The sequence below is a fragment of the Aedes aegypti genome, chromosome 3 (assembly GCF_002204515.2).
Source record: "Aedes aegypti strain LVP_AGWG chromosome 3, AaegL5.0 Primary Assembly, whole genome shotgun sequence".
In the NCBI taxonomy this organism is placed as follows: Eukaryota; Metazoa; Arthropoda; class Insecta; order Diptera; family Culicidae; genus Aedes; species Aedes aegypti.
In genome coordinates, this window is record NC_035109.1 from 403360226 (window position 1) to 403386898 (window position 26673).

The 26673-nt window shown below is 39.4% G+C and overlaps 1 protein-coding gene across 16 annotated transcripts in view; it reads right to left on the reverse strand.

Moving 5' to 3' along the window:
* The window catches only part of LOC5564140 (echinoderm microtubule-associated protein-like 2), a 97668-nt gene that overhangs the window by 7695 nt on the left and 63300 nt on the right, over window positions 1-26673 (reverse strand). For 15 of the 16 annotated variants that reach the window (XM_021855609.1, XM_021855608.1, XM_021855605.1 and 12 more), the window contains 2 exons: window positions 4468-4707; window positions 3960-4290 (listed from right to left, as the gene is read on the reverse strand). In XM_021855609.1, coding sequence (XP_021711301.1) covers window positions 3960-4290; window positions 4468-4707 — 571 coding nt within the window. Of the gene's footprint in view, window positions 1-3959; window positions 4291-4467; window positions 4708-4846; window positions 5229-26673 lie in introns of those variants that run through there. The other variant, XM_001648388.2, reaches the window with a different exon arrangement.

Here is a 26673-nt window from a genome sequence, read left to right on the forward strand (position 1 = left end):
CTAAAAATATGAATCGTGTCTTCGACAGATTAAGAGCATTTTTTTGAAAAAATAAAACAAAAACAAAATAACATAACACGACTGGAATCGAATAAACGATCCAGATGTCAACTCCACGCGCTTACCAACAGAGCTATTGTAGAATCATGAGGAGAGCGAGTTCATTTGCCAATACAAGCATTTATATGATGGCATTCGTTGGTTGGTGCGAAGCAAGAGAATATACAGTAAACGCCTTCTTATTGTGTGTAATTTGTGGTAGCAAGCGGAATGAAGAAAAATTTGCTCGTTGACGATTTTGGATTGAAGTTAGTCGTGCATTCTTTCGTCGATGACGAGACGACGACCTGCCAGAGTAATTATACTGGATGACGATGTCTTTTTCTATTTCGTCATCGCACTGTGACGAATCTGACGATTGCCTGCCCTGGATTCTACCCCATTACCCCGAATCCCATTTCCCCGAATGCCATTTCCCAGAATTTCATTACCCCGAATGTACCATTACCCCGAATTCCATCACCCCGAATGCTATTTCCCCGAATTTACAAGTATGTTGACATGATGACAATGATGACATTTCTCAATGATATTGGAATTCGGGGTAATGTCATTCGGGGTTATGGGTCGTTCGGGGTTTTGGATTTCGGGGTAATGGCATTCGGGTTAATGGGATTCGGGGTAATGGCATTCGGGGTAATGGAGTAGAATCGCTGAGGAATGCTGTTTTTGCCGAGATTCCGTATGGGAAATATCGAAAGAAATCCACAGAGTTATGTTTGGGGAAATCTGCTATAAGAAATCTCACAGGATTATCTCCAGTATTTTCAATAATCCTCAGAAAATTTTTGCTGAGGGCGTTTCTGAATGAATAGTTTTGAAAATCTGGAGAAATTCAAGAAGAAATTTTAGAACTCTGTAGAAAACGCTGGGGAAATTCGTGATTGAAAAATTCGAAGGTATCTCAGCAAAAATCATTGAGGATGTTTTGAAGAATTGGTAAAACTTGTGAGGTTTTGGAAAAAAAAATCAAAAAATGAAAATAAAATACAAATTTTATAAAAAAATAATATATTCATAAATTTATAAAAAAAATCGATCACTAAGATACATTAAAAACAATATAAAAAAAATCATCTGCAAACTTCAGTTTTTTTTTCAGAATCTGACGCCAATAGAATGCGTGCCGAAAAGCCTGGAAGAATTTTAAAATAAATGCATAGCCAAAAACTGTAGAGGATACGTTGAAGGCAGTCTAAAGTGAACTATAAAAGCACTCTCTGTAATACTCCTTGGATGAAAGCTTGTGAAAATCACGCCAACTCATTTCAAGTATCCAACCAGAATTGTAAAAGCATGAGATTCACTTTCAGTGAAGGTTAGATTATATCTGGAACTGGAATAAATCTTTATAAAGATCTGAAGAAGCTTCCAGAGTACGTTCAACAGAAGTCACCATATAATTTGCTACAGAGACCTTTATATAGGTCTCCATAGTTTTCTACACATAACCTTCGCAGAAATCGCTGTTTATAAAAGTTTTTGCAAAAGTCTCTACATAGGTTTCCATAGAAGTTCAAACATATGTCTCTTCAAAGATATTCACAGAAGTCTCTACAGAGATCTGCACAGAAATTTACTTAGAAGGCTTCATAGAAATTTCTACAGAAGTAACCGCAGAAATCTTCTAAGAAGAATTTACCGAAGTCTCTTCAGAAAACTTCACAGAAGTCTCTAAAGAAGTCTGTTATGATGGCTCCACAGGTCTCCATAAATATCTCCATGGCAATCGCTACAGAAGTATCCATAGAAGTTGCTACAAACATTTCCAAAAACGACTCCACGGAAGTCCCGAATGAATGATTGTAGAAATTGTGGAGTTGCAGAACATGTCCGGTGTAACCAGGATCGAGAACCATGGTTGTTCGTTGAATCTTGTAGTGTAATAATCATTTCCGCCCATTATTTGACGAATCATGAAGTTTGCGGTGTCATACGAATGTTTTTAATAATAATGACCACCTACCCTTGGGGGCTTCCAAAACATATCCGATTTTTGTGTCCACAGCAGTCACGAATACTTAAACGAATAACTATAATTGTGGTCATTAAGCGTGTTTTAGGTACACATTTTAAATTACTTTCAGTTGAAAAGTGAAATAGTTTAGAAAGTTTATTACGGTTGTTAAGAAATTTTCCCGTTTGCGATAGCCGCAAAGTTCTACCGCTGCTGTCAAAGTTCTACCGCAGCCTTCGAAATCATTTAATCATTGAAGCAAATAATCGAATCATAGTATGCTTGAAAGAGAAAACGTTATGAAAAATAGCAACAAACAGCAATCAACAAGACGGTATCCACGGTATCCAAGGTATCATTAAAGCCTACTGATGATTACCAGTGCAAATCAGTGATGTGACATTTGCGGTAGCTTTTCGTTGAACCGTAAGACGGAAAGTTTTCCCTAAAATTGCAATAATATAGGCAGGTTTTGATCCCAACGGAATGCAAAATAACAACGAAACCATTAAGGTGACGATGAATCGAAGCCAAACCTCAAATTTTCAAGAGCACGGATCTGGAGAACCAAACACCCGTTTGAGTTGAAAACTTAATCGATTGGTCACCACCTGCGAGTGACCAATCGATTAAGTTTTCAGCTTAAACGGATGTTTGGGTCTCTAGATCCGTGCTCTTGAAAATTTGAGGTTTGGCTTCGATTTATCTTCACCTTAAGCGAACAAGTTAACATTTGCAAATTGACACAAAAATCTGGATCAGATGCCATTGATTTTAAGGAAATTCGTTAAAATGACTTTTTGACAGTTGATTGAAGATTGATAAATCCTAAAAACCAGACCTTGGGTGAGCAAAGATTAATAAAATCTATTTTCAGAAAAACAGCCTTCGCCAAACACTATTCTCAAATTATGGATGCATGAGAATCAAAAGTAATTTAGGTAGAATTTCTTGAAGTAATTCATGTTTGAATCCCTGCAGTGGAATACTGCCTTACTATAATTCATGGGGAATCATTAAACGGAAAAATCACCAATAACCTGAAAAAGATAGAGGTGCTGATCGAAAAATTATTCAAAAACTAGTGGGCTCGGCAAACTTCGTTTTGCCATCAAGTAGGCTGTTGAAAAATGCTTTGGATCGTCCCATACAAAATGACAGTTTCCTTCACGCTCGTTTTTCCGACTTTCCAGGTGAATATCCTGGGATTTTTATACACACAAATACGTCGGAACACTTGACGAACAAAACGGAAAATTAACCATTCAAATCGGTTGACCCGTTTGGAAGCCATTTCGTGACATACAAACACCACTCCATTTTTATTTATATAGATCTATTGTGAAATTCACACTCAATATGCTGAGTCTCGCAATCAATTAAACGAACCATAGTTAAAGTTGGTCTTCATGGCTACCTTGATGGTGCCTTGGACCGCTGTAGAACTGATTTTGTGCTTTATATTGTCTGTTTCATTGACAACAAAACGCGCCGAAAACTTTCAAACAGACCGACAAAATCGTCGCCAGCTAACGAATCAAAGGAGGTGATTTGCCGTTGTGTTGGTAAGACTGGAGAAACGTCAAATTCGCACCGGCTGGTTAGCTGGCGACGATTTTGGCGACGGTTTCACCGATGAGGTGCAAAATTTACAATAAATCGATATCTCTTGGTCCCTTCAATGTAAAGTTATACACTGAAACAAGCGTTGAAGTAATGAGAACCATGAACATGTTTTTAAATTGACTATTCCAACCACAATTGGGCTATCATGAACGCTTTTTATTTGCGTTTTGTTCTCTCTCAATTCAACCGTATCGATAGCCGTGCGGTGAGCGTTTGCGCTTGACGATCAACAGATCCTCGATTCTATAGAGTTAACTGTTTTATGAGGTGACATTTGGCTATCTCTAGCGTTATCATTCGTATCTTGTATACTAACCCGGTCCCGCTGGCTGCTGGTCCCGGCGAACCGCTCACAAAGTCCCCCGTGGAGCTCCACCGTTTTCCCATGCCACCGCCCATCCCGACGCCGACCCCCATTCCGGCCGCCGATGCGGACAGATTCTGCATATTGGGCTGCTTGGGCGATGGCGACGGGGCCGGCGATATCGAATGGCTACTCATCGAGTCGGAATGCAATGATCCGTTGGAATGGTGGATGGCTTTCTGCGCCAGGCTGCTGGCCTTCGCTGTGGACATGCTTCGCGATGGGGAACTCGTCACCCGCGACGGAACTCGCCCGAATCGTTTTTCATCTACGCTGGAATTTACTGAGAAAAAAAGTTAAGTTATATAACCGCTTGTTTAAATTATGATACAGTCAAACCTCCATAAGTCGATGTTCTATGACTCATGGAATCATACTAGAAACAAAACTTCATGGTTACTATTCATGGTTATTTCAATATCGACTCATGGAGGGTTGACTGTAGATAGCAGTTACTTACATCTTGTGATGGTGTTCCGCGAAAATCGGAAACTTTTACTGGACATCACCGAACCACTGTGCGAGCTTCCTTCGGTGTTTTTTGCGTTGTCATAGCTGTTGTCGATGGTGCTCAACCGTCGCAGAACGTCGGCCAGGGTAGATTTGAGACAGACGATTTCGTCCTTCTGCTCCAGCACTATCCGCTCCAGGTCGTTTACGCGCTCCACCAGACCTGCCTTTTCCGTTTCCAGCATTTCCTCTGCAATGAGCGCAAAGAGAATAGATAACATCAGAGGCCAGTTATTGATGAAATTTATGTATTTTGTCTATCGATTGAATGATATGAGTTTGATAGAGTTGGTTGGTTTTTAATAGATTTATTTAGCAATCATCATTACGCCATCCTTTCTGCACGACGCCGATGTCCTTGGAAGGGGCGAGCTTTGGGGCTGCAGTTTCGGGCGACTTTGATTCACCTTCCGCTGCCATTCCATCCACAAATCATAGACGACTAGACTGTAACTTTTAGCACATGCACAACAACTCATCGGTAACTTGGATCTATACAACACAACATGTTCACTTTGGCTAATATAACAACTAAATGGGAAATAATCGAAAAACAAAGTTTGAAAACTACAGTAGATAACACATCTTTCCCCACAGAAAGAACTGATGCGGCAAACGATATTCGCACTAGTGCCTAATACTACGTAGGCTCCGGACTATCAGCTGCCGGGCTCGTTGACAGAAGCCAGCCGGAATAGCGTTTAGTATCGGTACGGTGCGCAAGCGTTGGAATTTGTACCATATCTGTAGCTACATGTAGCTCTCTAGGTTTGCCATATTACGTACCACAATCACACCACGCAATGATGACGACCGCTTAGATAGGGAAAGAATTGCGATACAGTGCCGATTGTTTTGGGAATTGCGGAGCCAACAGCCGTGATTTCAATAGTATGGTTTCTACAGCCTCTATTAATTATCGAAAATTGTAAGAAATTCCCATAATAGATTTGTATTTAGAGAATTCATAATAAACTTAACTAAGATGTATAATCAATGAATGGACGAGATTTACCACATCTTTCGCACAATTCGAAAATTGACTACTCATAGTCTGTGCTAAAGTGTGTAGATATCGACATCAATGGTACTCGAGCGAGCACGCAATCACTGACATGATGGACTTTATTGGCTGCGGCGGCGAACGACACCCGCACTTATGAAATTCATTGACATCTCCTTAGCTATAGAAGATTTCCGTCCATATGCAAGTAGAATAAGTTGAATGTACGTAACATTGGAGTTTTTCAAGCTTTCACAATTATAAATAAGCTCATGAGATGGCAATCATACATATTTAAAACAGAATGCCACATTAATTAATGCCACGGCGAAATTAATTTGATCGAAAGAATAAATCATCCGCCAGTTAATTCATTTACAAAAATTGAATAAAGTGCTATTTCCATCTCAGGTACTGCTTTTTAAGCTTCTCTATTGAACCACGTTTATGCCAAAAACGCTACACTAGAAAAAAAAAAAGTTTGTTCCAAATTGGAAGTGATTCTTAACATTCATTTGAAGCATTGAGAGCAAAAATAAACTTTGTACTTGATAACTTTCTTATACCACGGCGTTAAAGATAGATCATATTGGTTCGAGTTTTGCACCTTTTTGGATAATGAGTTTTCTGGAAGTATCTGTTGGAATTATGGAATTTATAAAGAAAACAGAATTGATAGCTTTACATTTTTTTCTTTGTAATTTCTGCCTGCAATTCATCAATGAAACTTAATGCTCTATCTAAAACTAACAAAACTCTGAGAGTTTGAAGTTTCATAAGAAATTTCGGTATAAAAAGATGCATTAAACTTGAAGAACAAGCATCTAATGTTCTAATGTTGCTTATTTATTTGCTTAGTTTGAACGAGGTATATATGCCTTTAAGGTGAAGATGCATCGAAGCCAACCCTCGATATTTTAAGAGCACAAATCTAGAGTACCTGACAGCGGTTTAAGCTGAAACCCTAATCGGTGACCAATTGATTAAGTTTTCAGCTTGAACGGCTGTATGGTTCTCTACAAATGTGCTCTTGAAAATTTGAGGGTTGGCTTCGATGCATCTTCATCTTAATCTATAGTCGTTGTTATTGATCTGCTGATAGTTATTAAATACGACGAAATTCAAGTGAACAAAATTTTGTACAGCATTGTTCAGATGTTCGTACTCAACGTACACAGATTTTACCATAGAATTTCTACAACGGTATTCACAAAAAAAAAAAAAAATACGTGAGACTTCGATTTTCGGCATCTACTCATCGAACCCGTTCCAAAAATACTTAAATTGCATAAGTTCAAAGTGATTTTCTCAAACCGGAAGTCGCCATCTTGGATTCCATGACGGCATTATTTTATTTTTATTTTTTATTTAATACTAGTGGTCCCGGCAAACTTCGTCTTGCCATCAAGTAGGCTGTTCAAAAACGCTATGAATCGTCCCATATAAAATGACAGTTTCGTTCACGCTCGTTTTTTCAACTTTCCTGGTGAATATCCTGGGATTTTTATACACACAAACACGTCGGAACCCTTGACGAACAAAATTGAGAAAGAATCATTCTAATCTTTTGACCCGTTCGTAAGCGACATACAAACACCATTCCATTTTTATTTATATAGATATTTGAGGACTTCAAATACAAGGGAGGAAATTCTACTGTTTCCAAGTTTTCTAACGATATTTTCAGGTGATTTTTCCGCTTAACAGAAAAAATAACATAATTCTAAGAAGACTTGCTTGGTTTTTATGACTCCGATACATTTTGCGTGTCTTGAAAAATTGCTAAAAAAAACTTCAAAGTAGATTTTCTCAAAAACTCTTCTAAGTCCCTAATTTTCAAGAAAGTCGTTACCACAAGACTAAGAAAGCTTTTCGTCTTCACAGGGCTGATATCGACGGAGTACATTATAAACTAGGAATTTAGACACCTCTTTGCTGAAAAAGAGACTTAACAGAGTCCTGGAAGGAATAAATAAAAACAAAGCCGAAAAGAGACCAAACAGTAACCAAGATAATAAAATGAACCCGAATAGGAGCCAGGAGATTCTCTAAGGTCTAAGACTTTATTTTGAGAATTATTTGTGGCATTACAACAATTATTACTGTATGTGTGTTTTCATAGTTTTGTTTTAGGAAATTTATTTACGCATTTGCCCAAATGATCAAGTATTACTCCGGAAATTTCTAAAGAAGTGATTATTTCCCAAGGTATTACTCCACGAATTTTCCTAAGAAACTTCTCGAAGAATTTTGTTTATAACACCTCATAAATTCAACCTGGACTTTCCACAGTAAAACCACATATGTGGAAGTCCTCCAAAGATTGTTTCACAAATCATCAGAGTTTTTCCAAAAATTCATTGAGAAATTTATCAAGAAGGTCTAACTCCTCCACGACTTCATTCAGTGATTCAGCCAACGAATTCCCTGGGACATCCTCCAAGATTCCCGGTCAGAACGTTTTCTAAAATTAAATCAATAACTTCTCCCGAAATGCCTCCAGGAATTTCTACGGAGTTCCTATAAAATTATCTTCCAGGATTTGTATAAGATTTCAACTAGGGATTTCTCTGAAGATACCTTCCGCAATTGCTCCAGAGACTTCTTCTAAGATTTCAACAAAAAAAACTCCACTAATTCTTTGGGATTTTCTCAAGTAAGCTTTGATTTTTTCAGGAATTCTTCCAGAAATGTCTCCAAGGAAATTCCAAAGAAAATATTCTAAAAAATAAATCCGTAAAGTACTTCTATATAAAATCCAAAAGCAATCTCTGATGAAATTGGGTAAGTTTTAAGCTGAAGATGCATCAAGACAAAATATCAAATTTTCAAGAGCACAAACCTAAGGAACCAGACAGCCGTTAATGTTGAACATTTGATGGATGGACGATTAAGTTTTCAGCTTGAACTGATACCTGATTCTCCAGTTTTGTGCTCTTGAAAATTTGTAATGTAGTTTCGCTTCATCTTCACCTTAGTCATCTTCAACGAACAAGCATCTATGAAATAACTCCTGGACTCTTGAGGAAGTCTTAGAAGATTTCTCAAAAAAAATTATAAGATAATCGAAACACATTACAATCGAATCTTGGGATAGTATTTAGCAGGATTTTCTAAAGGTATTTCTCGAAAAACGTTGGACATAATCTATACAGGAATTTGTGATTCGATGATCGGAGGAATTATTGAAAAAAAGTGCTGTAGTATTAACTGCTGTGAAAACTTAAATAAGCTTTTAAAGATCGAATGTGATTTTTTTTTTTGGGAAACTTTTAGACAAATGATTGGAAAAACTGGAGGATTCATACTTGAATGACGTGTTTGAGGAATTCCTACATAAATAGATTTGTTCGAAGAATTCCTTTGGAGTTATTGAGGATTTCCTAGAACAAATTCTGGAGGAATTCTTATAAACTTCCTATGAAAAATCGCTTGAAGAATTTCTGGGAGAATTGGTAGAGAAATCCCTAGAAGAATTTCTGAAGAGATATTTTTAAAAACCATCCATTGATTCATCCAGACATGCCATAGAGGATCGCTCCATGTGTTTTTCTAACGGCTCAAGAAGTTTCTTGTACCAATTATTACAGTTAGTTTCCCAAGATTTTCGCCTTAGGTAATTTCTTTTGTTCTTCTCATGAGCCAACACTTTTGGGGATCGATGAAAAAATCGTGTTTTGCATACAAATGTTTTTTTTTGTTTTTACAAAAAAAAAACATTCAATCTCGCTGAGCATTACTAAAGGAGCTATGTACAAATGAGAGAATCTCTCCTCTCTCGCTCCAGGGCTGGTAGCAAAAAGTGGTACCGAAAAAAGTCATTTTCGTGACCAGATTTGAAAAATAAGTGACTAAAAAGTGACTTTCGATTCTCGAAAAAGTGACTAAAGTGACCCGAACCGTAATCAGCTTTATTTAAAATCTTATATACTATTCTACGATCAATATCCAATATAATAGGGAATATGCAATATGGTCTTCTGCAGCTGATAGGTCTAATTGAGTACCATGTTTGAAAATTTTATGGTACTTCAAAAATTTCAAGATATTGCCCATTTTTTTTAGCAGATTTTCAATCTTTTCAAAATGTTTTGTCTTTTATATCACCAAAATATTTTATTTTGCAAATTTTAATAAACATTTGGAACATTCTTAAAATTAAAATTTTTGTCATTTCACTTTTCTATCCATACTCTAACTCTTCTACCTAATAAGGTCAATATTTTATGTAACTAGATCAAGATTACAGAAAATGTTATACATGGGCATTAATCAATATTTTAAATCAAAAATGATGATAGAAGATCGAATATGATTGAAATACTGCTAAAAACTGCGTCCTTCAAACGCCGACTAAGGAAGAACAAATGGTTGATATAAGCTGTTAAAGTAGTTAATAGCACTAAGCTTCTAAAAATTCAGTCAAAATTACATGGACTGTTTAATGATTCACTCAATGTCAAGTGGGGTTATAGTTGGTCGATTGTAATAAACTATGCAATAAAAAATACTTCAATACCGCGCATCTTCTTCTTCTTCTTGGCATACGTCCTCACTGGGACATTGCCTGCTTCTCAGCTTAGTGTTCTTATGAGCACTTCCACAATTATTAACTGAGAGCTTTCTTTGCCAAAGTTGCCATTTTCGCATTCGTATATCGTGTGGCAGGTACGATTATACACTATGCCCAGGGAAGTCAAGGAAATTTCTATTACGAAAAGATCCTGGACCGACCGGGAATTGAACCCAGACACCTTCAGCATGGCTTTGCTTTGTAGCCGCGGACTCTAACCACTCGGCTAAGGAAAGCCCCCAACTTTGTGGCTTTCAAAAACCCCCTGCCGAAGTGAATAAAAAAGTCAAGAAGAGGATCCGACACCCCACATTAATTTGAAGAAAGCATACATGATTTCATGAACAATTCAATGAAAACGATAAATTCGCGATAAATGAATAGTCGAAAAACACGAGATCTTTTTACGTAGTTTTTATAATACATTTAGATCAATCCATTTTTGGTTTGGTTTGCAAATCAAGTCTGTCCTAGGAAGTATGATGAGTTTTTACTCTCAAATAGAGCATTAAATAATTCTTCTTTGTTTTGCGTTTTAGTGTTAAATATCTATATTATAGATTTTTTTTTTAAATTTAAGGAATCAGGAAGGTTTGGTAAATAAAACGAATTTCGAAGACGAGGAGAATGATTAGGATGCGTATTTTAAAACGTAGTGCTCGCCGAGCACTGCTCGGCAATAGAAGATAAACATCTAGTTATCCATCACAAGGTATGAACATTTATATTAAATGAGAATTCACGAGATATTCAAAAAGAATAATAAACATTTAAACCTTTAGTTTTATAACAGTGAACTCACACCATACCAATAATAATTTGGATACTATTACAAATTACTTGGAACTCTATGAAAGATTAACTTTATTCCAAGCTTTTTTTCACATGAACCAAAATTTTGATACTGACATGAAGTTGTTCCAACTTAAAACTGTGTGTGTGTGTGTGTGTGTGTGTTTTTTTTTTTTTTTTTTTCATGCATCTCTAGGAGTTAAAAAATCTTCTCAAGACTGGCCTGTATTTGTTCATGCTCATGCCACAGTGTATGGTTTGGCACTGTGTGGGATTCGCAATGGGGCGCCTACCCACTAAAAAACAGTCTCCTAGGTACACCGTCACCGTAAAGAATTCTTCTCCGGCACCACCTTGCGGTATTACTTCGAAGAAGAGGCGACACATGCTACGCGCACCCTTCATTAAGCCCTTCGGCTCCATCATTAATTTGTTAGTTCCTAATCCATGCCATGCTGAGCCCTTCGGCTCCCATTAATAATTTGTTAGTATTCCTTGTTTGTGATCTAAACATGCCATATTCAGCCATTCGGCTCCCGATACCATGGGTGCCAGAAACTCCCTGACGAAGGAAGTTCTCTCGGTGCTGGACGCATGCCATTTAGCACTCCAGGTTCTCGCGCACTATTCGGATAGTCCCCGGCGGTGAATCTACCCTACCCCGACGAAGACTTCCCCGGAGGTGGAAGTTCTTCCGGTACCGATGCTGCCCGGATAGGTGCCAAGGTCGATCCTGCGATTCCGGTTGGTGGATGACTTCCGGTTCACAGGTGCCCTGACGACCAATTTGGCAAGACAATTTACACCGTCTTCAGCTCAAGGCTGCACAGACTGAACAATCACAAACATTAGGCAACGGACAACACGAAACACCCAGTAGCCCAATGATGAATTTTTCGTTTGACGAAAAGTTTCCACCGACTGGAGTGGGAATCGAACCCACACTTCATGGCACAATATGCCTAAACGACTGACGCCGCTAACCGCACGGCCACGAAGCCTACAATTTCCGGGGCTTTTCCACGATCTACTCGGTCTTGTCCCCGACGGTGGATCAAGCTTACCTACCGGTTGGGTGCCGAGGTCGGTTCGGCGATTCCGGTTGGAGACTGACTTCCGGTTCACCGGCTTGTTCCTCCCTCCACTTCCGCTGAAGCAATGACATTATTTTCGTCACCGCCATGTTCACCGCGTTCCACATCACCTCATCGCTACACATTCTATCCACTACGTTGTCTACGGTTACGTCAGCACCGCAGACCGCTGTCATCTCGCTACGTTCCGCAGCAAAACGTGGACACTCGAAAATGACGTGTTCCGGCGACTCCTCTACGACTGGGCACTCAGCGCAGTGCAATCTTCCGGGCTCCTCTAGTACTACTAGCTTCGTAGCACTCCTTATCCTCTTCCAAAACGTAGCCGATAGGGACTATTCCGGCAATCACGCATACTGCCTCCGAAGATATGGTTCGGTAGGCACTCGCTACCCGCATGGCCATCAGCCTATACGTGCTGCTAAGCTTGACTCGGTTCCTCTTCGTCTTCATTGCGGTTCCCCACGCCGGGCTAGCGTACCTCAGGATCGACGTAGCCACGCTAGACAATAGCCTCCGCTTACTGCTGCAAATCGCCGAGTTATTCGGCATGATCCTGGACAGCGCTGTGACTGCCCTTGCTGCTTTCTCGCACGCGTAATCGACATGGCAGTTGAAGTTCAGCCGATCGTCGATCATTACGCCGAGGTGTTTTAGCTCCCGCTTTGAGGCTATGGTGTGTTCTCCCACTGTAATCTCAGCCTTCTGCACCACTTTTCGATTGCTGATAAGCAACAGCTCCGTTTTTTGGTGGGCTATCACCAGTTTCTTCTCGTACATCCAGTTTTCGACTGCGTCCACTGCTTCTGTAGCGAGAACCTCCACCCTTTCCAGTGAGTCACCAATGACCACAAGCGTGATGTCGTCTGCAAATCCAACGATTTTGACGCCTGTTGGCAGCCTAAGCGTCAGCACTCCGTCGTACATAGCATTCCACAACGTTGGACCCAGGATAGAGCCCTGTGGAACTCCCGCATTTACCGACCTCGTCTTCTGTCCTTCGCTAGTGCTGTAGCTCAAGACCCGGTTTTCAAAGTAGCTTCCTAGTATCTTGCACAGATAATCCGGAACCTTCATTTTATGTAACGCCACAGCAATGGCTTCCCAGCTTGCACTGTTAAAGGCGTTTCTCACATCTATCGTCACGACAGCACAGTAACGGTTACCTCTACGTTTTTTTGTCCTTGCTTTGTCGGCTGTGTCAATCACTGTTTTGATGGCATCTACCGTTGACTTTCCTTTCCGGAATCCATACTGCCACTCCGACAGTCCACGCTCTCCCTCAGTGAACGCCATCAGTCTATTGAGGATGATCCTCTCCAACAGCTTTCCGAGTGTGTCAAGCAAACATATCGGCCGAAACGAGCCTGGTTCACCGGGGGGCTTACCCGGTTTCGGTAGCAGAACCAGTTTTTGCCTTTTCCACTGTGCTGGGAAATGTCCCTCATCTAAGCAGATCTGGAGTGATGTCCGGAACATATCTGGGTTGGCCGTGATAGCAGCTTTCAACGCTACGTTGGGGATACCATCAGGGCCAGGCGCTTTCTTCGGCTTCATTTTCTTGGCCGCCTCTATGAGCTCCTCATTGGTAATGATTGCTCTTTCTTCACCTTCCTGGCCATACGGTGTCGGTGGCCAGACCGTTGGCGCGTGTTGTGGGAACAACCCGTCGACGATAATCTGCAACTTCTCTGGGCATGTTTCAGCGGGTACGGCTGGACCACTGATCTTGGCCATCGCCACCCTGTATGCATCTCCCCACGGATTTGCATTGGCATCGCGACACAACTCCTTGAAGCACGTTCTCTTGCTCAGCGAAATTTCTCTTTTCAGATCGGCTTTCGCCGCCCTCAATGTTACTCTTCGCTCTTCCCTCTCACCATCGGTTTTGGCTCTTTGCATCCGTCTCCTGGCTTGGAGACATCTTTTGCGGAGGTTGCCAAGTGTCTCATTCCACCAGTATACCGGACGACGTCTGTATTTCGGCTCGACCTTCCGTGGCATGGCAATGTCGCATGCTCGTACCATTGCAGCCGTTAACTCCTCCGATCTCAAGTTCAGAACCTGCTCTTCTCTTCTGAGGGCTTCCACGAAAAGCTCTTCGTTAAAACGTTTCGTTTTCCACATCTGCTCATGAGGTGTACTCGCTCTCTGTGAGCATTGTGTTCTTCCACCAATTCTATACCGGACCTCCTGATGATCGCTATGAGTGTACCCATCGCAGACTCTCCAGTTCAGGCCTCCCGTGTGTGTGTGTGTGTGTGTGTGTGTGTGTGTGTGTGTGTTTTTTTTTTTTTTTTTTTTTTTTTTTTTTTCATGCATCTCTAGGAGTTAAAAAAATCTTCTCAAGACTGGCCTGTATTTGTTCATGCTCATGCCACAGTGTATGGTTTGGCACTGTGTGGGATTCGCAATGGGGCGCCTACCCACTAAAAAACAGTCTCCTAGGTACACCGTCACCGTAAAGAATTCTTCTCCGGCACCACCTTGCGGTATTACTTCGAAGAAGAGGCGACACATGCTACGCGCACCCTTCATTAAGCCCTTCGGCTCCATCATTAATTTGTTAGTTCCTAATCCATGCCATGCTGAGCCCTTCGGCTCCCATTAATAATTTGTTAGTATTCCTAGTTTGTGATCTAAACATGCCATATTCAGCCATTCGGCTCACGATACCATGGGTGCCAGAAACTCCCTGACGAAGGAAGTTCTCTCGGTGCTGGACGCATGCCATTTAGCACTCCAGGTTCTCGCGCACTATTCGGATAGTCCCCGGCGGTGAATCTACCCTACCCCGACGAAGACTTCCCCGGAGGTGGAAGTTCTTCCGGTACCGATGCTGCCCGGATAGGTGCCAAGGTCGGTCCTGCGATTCCGGTTGACGGATGACTTCCGGTTCACAGGTGCCCTGACGACCAATTTGGCAAGACAATTTACACCGTCTTCAGCTCAAGGCTGCACAGACTGAACAATCACAAACATTAGGCAACGGACAACACGAAACACCCAGTAGCCCAATGATGAATTTTTCGTTTGACGAAAAGTTTCCACCGACTGGAGTGGGAATCGAACCCACACTTCATGGCACAATATGCCTAAACGACTGACGCCGCTAACCGCACGGCCACGAAGCCTACAATTTCCGGGGCTTTTCCACGATCTACTCGGTCTTGTCCCCGACGGTGGATCAAGCTTACCTACCGGTTGGGTGCCGAGGTCGGTTCGGCGATTCCGGTTGGAGACTGACTTCCGGTTCACCGGCTTGTTCCTGTGTGTGTGTGTGTGTGTGTGTGTGTGTGTGTGTGTGTGTGTGTGTGTGTGTGTGTGTGTGTGTGTGTGTGTGTGTGTGTGTGTGTGTGTGTGTGTGTGTGTGTGTGTGTGTGTGTACAATCCACCTCCCACTGACCGGCAGTGCTTTTATGGAAGAAAATTGTATGCATGTATTTATTGATACCCTTCGATATCTTTATATATGCAGACAATTTTAGCCCGGGAGATGAAAGGTGATAGCTCTACTGAAATTCCAACGACCCATTTCAAGAATGGCAGTAAATACACACACATTCTGAGGTCATTTTCATTTACAGTAAGCCCCGCATAAAAACACCCAGATATCAAATGGATATATGAAATGTTTTTACACTTCGCGAATCGAAAATTAAATTTTCGACCCTGGCACGTATTTAGTTTCAAGTGGTAATAGGTGAGTAAATAATAATGAAGAATAAAGAACGATTTTACCTGGATGTAAGGCTGTTTTTTCCGTCGCCACACTGAGCTTACCGCAAAATACTATACACTTTTTCACTGCACTACGCGCATAACATGATCGCTTCACCCGCCCCCACAGGAGCAAGCGTCACGGTCAAAGGATCACACACTACTCAGTTGTTCCAACTTAAAACTTGACCTAAATTTAAAAAAGACCGATTCATAATTTTCTTCCGAAAATTGAGCTCAAAATAGTTGAAAAAAGTGACTTTTTGACGGAAAAAGGGACTTCAGTTGAAATGGCTTCAAAAAAGAGACTTTAAAGTGACTGGCCTAAAAAAAAGTGACCAAGTCACTAAAAAGTGACTCACTACCAGCCTTGTCGCTCTCTTTCGATTACAACAGTGGAATACTAAAGCTTTTGGGAAGTTTTTCACTATAGATCGAAAGGCAAATTCCTTGACTAGCGTTTCATACAAAAAAAAACGCAACAGAAGCAATTAATGTGACTCAGTTATTGATTAAAAAGAAAGCAAAAAAGAGAGCCGCTCAATTTTAGATAAGCGATTTTGAAAAGTTGCGCGAGTAATCAAATTCTATTTATCCTATAGGATCACAAACAGGGATGGGAAATGTACTGTAGCACCTCGACATTCACATTTTTCTACACGACCATCAAAATCCAAAGCAAACCATGACCGTTCAAAATAAAAAATGTCACGGCTCTTCAAAACTGTAATCTTCTTCTTTCTAACGTTTTTTTCAAGCCCGAATGCGAAATGACTCGAGCACAGTGATGATACGATTTTTCCGGTTTTCGGAGTTTTGAATTTTTGCTCGATAAAAGTAGCATGAAATTGAACTTGTTTATATGTATCGCAACGGAATAATTGTGCTCTTGCCTTGCTATTAGCGTTAATAGATTTCAACTAGTTGAAAACACAAGCGAAATATTAAATATTGAGTTATTTAACATTTTTTCTCAACCATTCACCTCGAGATGGCTGCCCGAAAACGATCATAATGGAGAGACAAAAACATTCACGAATACGAAACAAAAAGAGATTCACAAAGCACTCGCACTTATGGAAAACCTCGTAAGGAACTGTCATTGTGTGGGTGAAAAAAAAGCAAAAAATGTATCTCTCCTTGTTTTTCTCACAGAAAACCGAAGAAAACATCAGCAGCTTCGTGGTCCCGAATTCAAACAGTGTGTGAACCGTCGGCAGCGCAACGCCTGGATGCTGCTGCTGCTTTGTGTTTTGGTTGACTGGCAAAATCGATGAACTGTGGTAAATAGTGGTCACAGTTCCCAAGCCTGATCACAAACATGTTTCAAGAGAACCCACGTGGACATCCTTGCGTCGTACAGGCTCAATATTTTCCAATGAGAGGCTCAGATATTTAGTTGTCGATTCTCAAAACAGAATTGAAAAGTGGTACACTCAAAACAATGCTAAAAAGTAGCAATTTTCAGTTTTGCTTCTTTTGTTAGGAAAAGTAGATAACGGCCTCATTTTATTGATAAAAAATAGGCTAATATACCACGGAGTAGCAACATAGTTATTTATGCAACAAGTTACGAAATGATTTTTTCAGCACGCTTCGTACATTTATCCAGCGAGGCTTGCCGAGTCAATTTGTTGGTAAATATATAACTGATATATAACGGAATTGCAAAATTTTTATTTATGTAACAAGTTTTGATTTGATTTTTTCAGCACGAGTTTAAATTAAAGTAAATACAACGAGTGCTGAAAAATCGAGTTTTGCAGCGAGTTGTATACAACACTTTTTGCAATAACGAAAAATGCCGTCAAAGTTGAATTATTTTTGGAGATATTAAAAAAAAAACACATGGGCATCCATGCGTAGAAGCAATTTAGTTTTGCTCAATCAAGTAGGCTGGGAGTGACTGTCACAAATTTTCACACTTTCATTGCTGAACTTACTTTGGGGTGGTCCATTAATTACGTAAGGGATGGGGGGAGAAGGGGTTTGAGATTTCTTACGCATCATACAAATAATTTTCAATTTTCTGCTGCTTCCTCTATGTTCGCTAGACTCAGAATCGCTCACGGCCAGCAAGCTTCTGATTCTACGATCCGAATCCGACTCAAAACAGTACGTCAAATGGATTTAGAATCAGAACAAAATTACCTAACTCATTGAGAAATTCAGAGTAATTCAATAAATGACGTATGTAAGTAATCCGCAGAGCCGTAGCGTGGCTCCATGGCGCCCTTGGCGAACCGTCATTGAAGCGCCCCCTTTCATATATTTTTTGACTCTATGACACTACCCCGAACGCCACTACCCCGAACGCCATTACTCCGAAAGCCATTACCCCGAATGGGTCATTAATCCGAACGCCGGGGTAGAACGTCATTACCCCGAATGCATAGCATTTTGAGACTTATTCTAATTAGAGAGTGGGGAGATAATTGTACGATTACTTATGAATATTTAACGAGTTTGGCTCAATGATGTATTTTTCAAATACTTGAAGTTAAAAAAGCAGCAAGTTTTTCAGAAATATTTTTTATACACTAAGTTTTGTTTGGATTTGTCCTCTAATTTTGGTGAGATTAACACAGCCATATTGCAATGCTTTGAACAGCCTATTTCGAAAAGAAGGGTGAAGTTATTATGAAAAGGATAGCTATAATATGCACAAAATTAGGATGTAGTAAAGTTATTGGACGTCAGCACCCACTTCCTATACTCATTTTTGTAGGTGTCGGACTACTAGCATTAAAATCTTCTAAAAGATTTTGTTTCGTAAAATATGGTAATGGAGATCACCCTGAGATAGTCGCTGCAAGTGTTGTTCTATGGAACCCGCTCGAAGACCAACCTGATAGACAACCATTCCGCTATAGCACGGAAACGTTAATACACTTGTATGTACATGTTAGAGAAATGGCGGCCTCTGATTGCCGCTACAATAAAAAACTTTCGTTGGTTTGTGGGATCATTAATTTGAATTTCGATGAAATAACCACATTTTTTTTGATTCAAGACAATTAAGAAATTATAATGGCACAAAAGTGGTGAGCAAATCCATAAGAGACCTGTCTTTTTTAATACAAGATGATAGAGGAAAGGGAAAATTTCTGATTAGAATTATAGCAGGATTCACTTTATGTGAATGCCTTCAGGATTTATTCCTTTAAAAAAAAGCTGTTCTATATGGAAATTTAGGTGACTAGCTTATCCAACGAAAACTTGGAAGAACAGCCTATTTAAAAAAGAAGGGCAAATTTCTGGTGAAATGTTTGCAGCTATGACGTGAATGATCACTGTTACAACGTAATGCTATGGCACAACCTATATACATAAAAAAGATAATATTTGTTTAAAAACAAAATTGAAATATGAACAGCATCAAGAAGTCCAAACACCTTTGATCACGCATCTGTTCAACAAGACCATATTAAGGGTTATGGGTTTGGTGGCGGATCTTATGCATTGAATATTTCCTTGATGTCCCTTTGAAAACAGGCCATCTACGCCTACTTGTCCCATGTTCTATGTAAACCTTATGGACCGCGGGACAAATTTGCGTAGAACGGCAGTTCGAGTGTAATAAAATAATTCAAGAGAAATTTGGAATAAATTCCTGATCTGGCATTTTGAAAGAAGGTTTCCCATAGCCTACTACAGAGCAATACACCGTATGTCGAGTCAAGCAGTATATAGCAGCATGAAGTTAAAAAGATTATTCTCTCACAAATCAAACGAACCTTTCTTAAAATGTTATAAAAAGTTTTGAACAGATATTGAGGGTTTTTTTTCAAACAAGCAATCCTTTTAATTATAACATTTTAGTTAATTTTCTAGAACATTTGTTTAGAGAAACAAAAAAGTTGATATTGCTGTTGCTCCGGATAATAACCAATCTCACTCATGTTTTTATTTTAATGTTCTGAAGTGCTCTGAGAAATCCATGGTTCCACGGTAACACCGTCTAGTAACACCTAAGCATCCTGCTTGAACTCTTTTCGAAACCCGCCTAGCATGTTTTAGGTTATGGATTATTTCAAAAATCTGTTCAAAATTTACTGTGAGAATTATGTCCCGGGGTGTGAGTGAATCCAGCCAATATTTCTGTGAAATCATGCTGTGTTAACCCGTATAGGCCTGAGTGAAAGCAAAAATTCTAAAACCTTCACCGCTCAGCGAATTCTTGATGGATTCAAATGATTTTTTGTCAGTATGTGTGCCAGTACATATCTAGTTTCTAGAAGTGGACAGAGGAACGCGGAAATATTCCTGTGATCGGAGTTATTCCGGTGGATAACTGGGTCAGGTCGGGTGAGAAGAATACTGTGCGTTTGTTCCCCTGGAGGTAGGCAAATTTCAAGTCACAGGTAATTTCCGGAATGGTTTATAATGTGGCCACTACATGACGGAATTTAAAGAAAATTGTATCAGTGTAAACCTTTTGAGAAAGGATTGAATTGGATAACTATGAGCTTTGCGTTTGATTAATCCTAAAAATGACCATTTTCGGGTCCCGGGACGTCTCAAACTTACGATAAAGTGGCCAAATGGTATCTGAACATCTATGCCAAGCTTATGGGAACGCATTTAAGTGCACAATTTTGTTGGATATCTACTTTTCGAGAATTGAAACAGTTTAGTATCCAATAAATCTATAGCCGGTTCTTCCGGGCATTACGTCCGAATGGCCATATCCGGTATATTTTAAACGATGCAAAACTCTTCATTTATAATGTTGAATATCAGATCTTAATAATTTATGCAAAGAAAATGATTGTTATTGCCAATAAAAATTATCTTTAATTTGGCATGTCCCAAAAAATAGCCCTGTTTTACCCGACTTGACCCAGTGACCCACCGGAATAACTCATGCCACAGAAATATTTCCGAGTTCCTCTGGCCACTTCTAGAAACTAGATATGTGGGCCAGTGAACTGACAAAAAATCATTGGAATCAGTTTCGATTTCTCTGAGCGGTGAGGGTTTCAGTATTTTTGCTTTCACTCAGGCCTATACGGGTTAACTTCGAGTCGTTAGAGCATCAACTTTCGTTTTATGGAGATTTCTCATATTCTAATTATTTTTAAATTATTTTTACCACTAGCACCGTGTGTATGATTTACAAATCATTACTATAGAGAATTATTTTCAAACAAATCTTCAATATATTTTCATTCATAAGTCCAAAAATTTCTCTCGAAAATTTTCAAATGAGGAAACCTTCACATCTTCTGCAATGTTTCCAACATATTTTGTCAAAACCGATTAAGAAATTGTTTCAATTTATCATGTTTTTTTTAGCAGGCTCAAGCGCTCTTAGGCATTACGGAGCCGGATTGAAAGGATTTATTTACAAAATCATATTTGTTTCTTATAGAACTAAGTTAGTTTTGGGGAACCGTAAAACTCGCGGTTTGGTCGAGGTTAAGGAATACAATCATTTTTGGAAGGGATGGGAATTTTGGTTTACTTGTTGATCTTCAACAGCAGCATGTTGTTGAGGCGTTATTGCTGCTGGTCAACGCAGAGTGGACATGACGACAACCTGTAACGGTACAAACAAACGGGTTTCGAGAGAAACAAGGTGGACATCCAAAAAACGGGAAGGGGTATACGAGGAGGACAAGCGGAACAAAAAGCATATTATCAAACAAAAACGTCGATTTGCTTCAAAAACTTGTAAACAAGTAACATGTAGTCAAAGTCCAGTCTACCCAGCACATCTCTAATGTCTTCCTTATCTGGTTTTCCTCGGGCCCTGAGAGATGTACATAGATTTGATCTGGCAATTTCGTATTCGGGGCAGTACCAGACAACATGGTTGATGTCTTGGTATCCAGCTCCACAACCACATCGATTATTGCCTGCGAGCCCTATTCGATAGAGATGCGAGCCTAACGAGTAGTGGTTAGACATCAGCCGACACATTATTTTGATAAAGTCGCGACTCATGTTCATCCCTTTAAACCACGACTTCTTAATTTATCATGTTAATGTCGTCGATTTTTTTTTCTTAACTGTTATTTAAAAGGTACCTTTACAAAATATGTGTACGAATCCTAAAATTTGCCACTACGACCGCTTTTTGGCGCCCCCTGAAGGCTGGCGCCCTTGGCGGGTGCCAACCTGGCCAACCGCACGCTACGGCGCTGGTAATCCGACGTCGATTTGATAACTCCCAAAACAGTACTGAAAAGTGCTACTTTACGATACTGTTATTAGTGCTGAAAAGTAATACTTTTCAGCATTGTATGTGTCGATAGGAAAAGAAGGCCTTTCTGTTGGACATTTCCTTGATAAAAAGTAGGCCGATATGCAATCGAATTGCAAAAAGTAATTTTTTGATAGTTTAGAAAAGTATTGTCTTTTTCCATATAAGGGGTGGTTCATTAATTACATAAGACAAATTATCGGGATTGTTAAACTCCCTCTCCCCCCATGATAAAATTTTTTGTATGAAAATTAAAAATAAATTGTATGGCGCATAAGAAATCTCAGACCCCTCCTCCCTACATAAACCCTTACGCACACGGGTAGAAATCAGAATCTAAAAAACAAGATTATGACTCAGGATATCATGATTCCAGTGTGTTTTCATCTTATAAAAATACACCATGATTTAGACTCATGATATCATGAGTCAGATTGCCGTAACGCAACACACACGTTACGTTCTTGTTGCTGATTGCTCGGAATCATGATTATTCAAATGCCAAAAATGGTGAGCCACTCATCCGTTTATGATCGATGAAATAAAAATAAAAATGAACACACGTTGAACCAAGAACCTTCCAATTGATAGCCACGTACTTTACCACTCTACCACTTCGCCATCTTGAATCTTGCGTGGTCATGTGGTCATGTTGGTCCCGGAAGTCGAACCCACACTCCTTAGCACAATGCGATTAAATGCCTGGTCACACTAACTGCTCGGCTACGAAGCCCACCAATTATTTAATAGATATCAAATCATGCTCTATATACCAGGAATTCTTGAATAGATCAAAAACATATTTTGAAACACTCACGGAGAAAAATGACCTTAGTTTGAAACAACCATTTTGTTGGTTGAAATTCAATGTCGAAATTTGGTTGTTTCAAATTGTATTTTTGTTGATTCGAAGTCAAAATTTTTATTGAAACAAACTTGATATGTAGTCAACATCAACCTAAGAAATTATATTGTTTTTAATCTTTTTTTTTGGTTTTGAACTGTCACGCAATTTGTTTCATACTAATGTTTGCTTTGTTTTTAAAAATATTTAGGTTGATTTTTTCACTGTCACCAAACTAAATATTAGTTAGTTTGGTCCCTAGCCAACAAAATTACCACAAATGGAACTGGTTCTAGCTAGCTAGTGGTTAGTGTAAACCACTGTATTTTTTTTAATTTACTACCATAAGCGGATCTAAGATACATTGAGATGCTACATTTTACAGGTATGTATAAAATACATTTCCATCAGTTTATCCCTGACACCCATTATCAAGTGTTAATTTCAGGTGGACATTAAAAACTCCCTTTCATAACGCACGAGGAGTGCAAAGCAGAATCCTTCCACGTAACTCTGATGACCAAGGATGTCCATTTGATATTCATAATTAATTGCTAGTGAACATTTTTACAATAAGCTCAAACCAAATTTTTAAAGAAACTAAATAAATAAAATGCTCAATATGCTGTGTTTATTTTGTGATTGAAAAATGAAAACAAAACCTAAAATAGTAGAGCTTAAAACAGCCATTAAATTGATTGTTTTAAACAATAAATTCGTTTGTGGCAAACTGAAGATTGGTAATTTCAACATAATATTTTTACAAAATTTTTTGATGGTTTTAAATTGAAAGCCTCAAAATAAACAACAAAGAAATTTGTTTGTTTCTACCATCGTACAAGGCTGTGTCAAACTAGAATTTCCTTTGTGCAATTTTCAACCCAAACTTTAGTTTGACAATAACTAATATTTGGTTGTATTTACCAAATTTTTTTCTCCGTGCTACACATAATTTAACACTTTTAACCTCTTTGAGTGGCCATTGTTCCTAATCTATTCCTTAGAAAATTTACAGGATTCTCATCCTTCAAAGCATCTAATATTAATATGACTGCATTGTCCTTTTATGTGTGCGAACAAATCTTTCCCTATGAATGGAATTACCAACGTAACGTGAAAACAAATCCCCGCAAAAGATTTACATGTTCCTAGTATAGGTATGCAGGTATTAGAATTCCGGTGACTGACGTGAGACAAATTGGTTCTTGGTACTGCTGTCGCATTCGGTAGGTACATCTTCAGCATTTTCGCATAATTCCTCTTTCAGCCATCCTTCTTCCAAAACAGGAAGAACCCCCGCACGACCAAATCCCCGTCGTCACATCGTTCCGACCGGCGACGAACAAACCAAAAAAGTGCTGACTCGGTGATATATTCGAATCACTGAAGCGATGCGTCTCACTTTCGTCATTCGATTTCCAGCGCTTATGTTGAGTTCTGCGTCAATTATTGCGCACTTCCTAATTGTGGAACGTTTTCAGAGAAAAAAAAAAAGTTGTATTATCACTTTAAAAATTCCATTTGAATAAAATCTCTAAAATTTAAACTGAGAGATTAGTTTCCGCAATCATAGTAATCATTGTCATATCTAACATTGAATTTGGTACTACTTTCTTCGTTTTTTTCTTGTGATTTTGTGTTAAGTCACAGGGCACCTGGTAATGCGCTCCACAATTGTGGGAGTAGTGTACCGACAGTGGTTATGGCCAAAGCGAAAACGGAAAGACAAAAGCGAAAAAAGTGCCTAAATAAGGAAATCGCCACAACACCTAAAACTGCTTTCTTGTGCAAACTTATTTTTACGAACTTACTGAACTACTTTTCCAGCAGTTGGCAGAGAAAACGTTCCACGTCGGTGTTGGGATTAAGTTGTCACTTAGTATAGTTGGGAAATTGTTCATGTCGTTGAATAAAGATCCCGTTTCGAATTGCTTTTTGTCACTCACTTTCAGTTAGATTGATGGTTAGTCGTTAAAAGCAGAAAGCATTCATAATTAACTGTCTATATTTGGTGGAGCGCACAATGGCTAAGCTGAATTAACATTTGCCATTTGGGAAGTCGGAGTATGATAATCCACCACACCTAAACATTTTAGTGCTGCTGATTCAATGTCGGTGGTCATCCTTGATCATGCGAAACGACCAAAGCCTACTGGGTGTAATCCATATTTCAATGGACTCGGCTGTGAGAAATAAATGACATAAAATTTCAAATCGTAGTAATGGAAGTCATCGCAGCAAGCCACGTAGCTACTCGGCTCGCACTTCGCAAGTAAGATCTAGTCAGCAAATATTTGCTCTTCATTTCCAATTCAACGGGTTTTGTTCGGACACTCACATGACCTTTCAGTGGGAGATCACTAATTGGAGACAACTTCGGTGCGGTCGTTTCGAGATCTGGTCTCGGCACAAACAGCGCCATTTAGCCGAACCAATTTTGGCAATGCAGTCCATTTTTGCCGAGTTAGCAGAGACACTCGAAAATTGTGCGCTTTGTCATCGCGATGCGATGGAAAGACGATGTCGATTTCAAGTGACCGCTGGTTTTTTGAAGTCATAAGTGGTACCTAGTAGCATCGCGGTATCGAATCAATATTGTTCTACCGAGTATGGAAAAATGCGGGGGTTGGAACGAAAATATTTGAACTATGTGAGATAGTGATGGACGACCACTTATCGATTCCCCTATCGATGAGCCGTTTGTCACGTTGTGCTAGGGTAGCGGTTAGAAAAATTTATTGCTCGAAGGTCAACAGTCGTAATCGATCAATAATTGAAATGCTTAAATGCGTCGTAATGACTTTTATATCTTTTTTAAAGCTTCAGAGGTGTCTATGTCTGTTTTGAGGCCTGCCTTAGCCGAGTGGTTAGAGCTCGCGGCTATAAAACAAAGCCATGTTGAAGGTGTCTGGGTTTGATTCCCGATTGGTCCAGGATCTTTTCGTAATGGAAATTTCCTTGACTTCCCTGGGCATAGAGTTTAATCGTACTTGCCACACGATATACGAATGCGAAAATGGCAACTTAAGCAAAGAAAGCTCTCAGTTAATAACTGTGGAAGTGCTCATAAGAACTCTTAGCTGAGAAGCAGGCTCTATTACATATTTTGACCTCAATGCAACATACATATTTCAAAAACAGGTTGGTTCTTTAAATATTGTTTCCTTGAACACCAGTTCTTCAAATGACCGTCTTACAAATTCCTCATTTTCTTGAATGGCCCATCTCTCTGAATAGGCCATTTCATGAATATAATAACCTCGTACGTTTTGAGGTACTCAACCAACCGATTACACTTCGACACACTTCTTTGCTTCAAGCATCAAAATACCAAAATATCATTTATTTATCAAAATACCGCTGTTACATTTATTCACGATTGCTGACTCCATTGCCGTTTTCAAAAATATCTTAACACGTCTAGTTTTTGGCTGTTGAGAATGCAGCATTTGACGGTTTCAGCAGGGATGCAAGTTTACCAGCTTGTAAGGCGATTCATTTGCTTAAGGTGAAGATGCATCGAAGCCAAACCTTGAATATTCAAGGGCACAAATCTAGAGAACCTTGCAACCATTCACGCTTAAAATTTTATCGATTGGCGAGTGTCCAGTGAGTTGAATTTTCAGCATAAATGGTTTTCTGGTTTTCTAAATTTGTGCTCTTGAAAATTCGAGGTTTGGTAACGATGCATCTTCACCTTAATTTGAAACAGAATTCAAACAATGTTTGACTATAGTTATCAACGATGTTCACAATACTTTCGTAATGTTTGATACGCTGTATTATCGGATATGCATTATGCTTCATCTGATGGTCTTTTAAATATTTGAAATCAAATGTTAAGTCAATAATAGCCAAAAATCTGAACTCGAATTGGAGAACGTTAATAAAGAAGGTAGACTAGATTTCAAGCATATAAGTA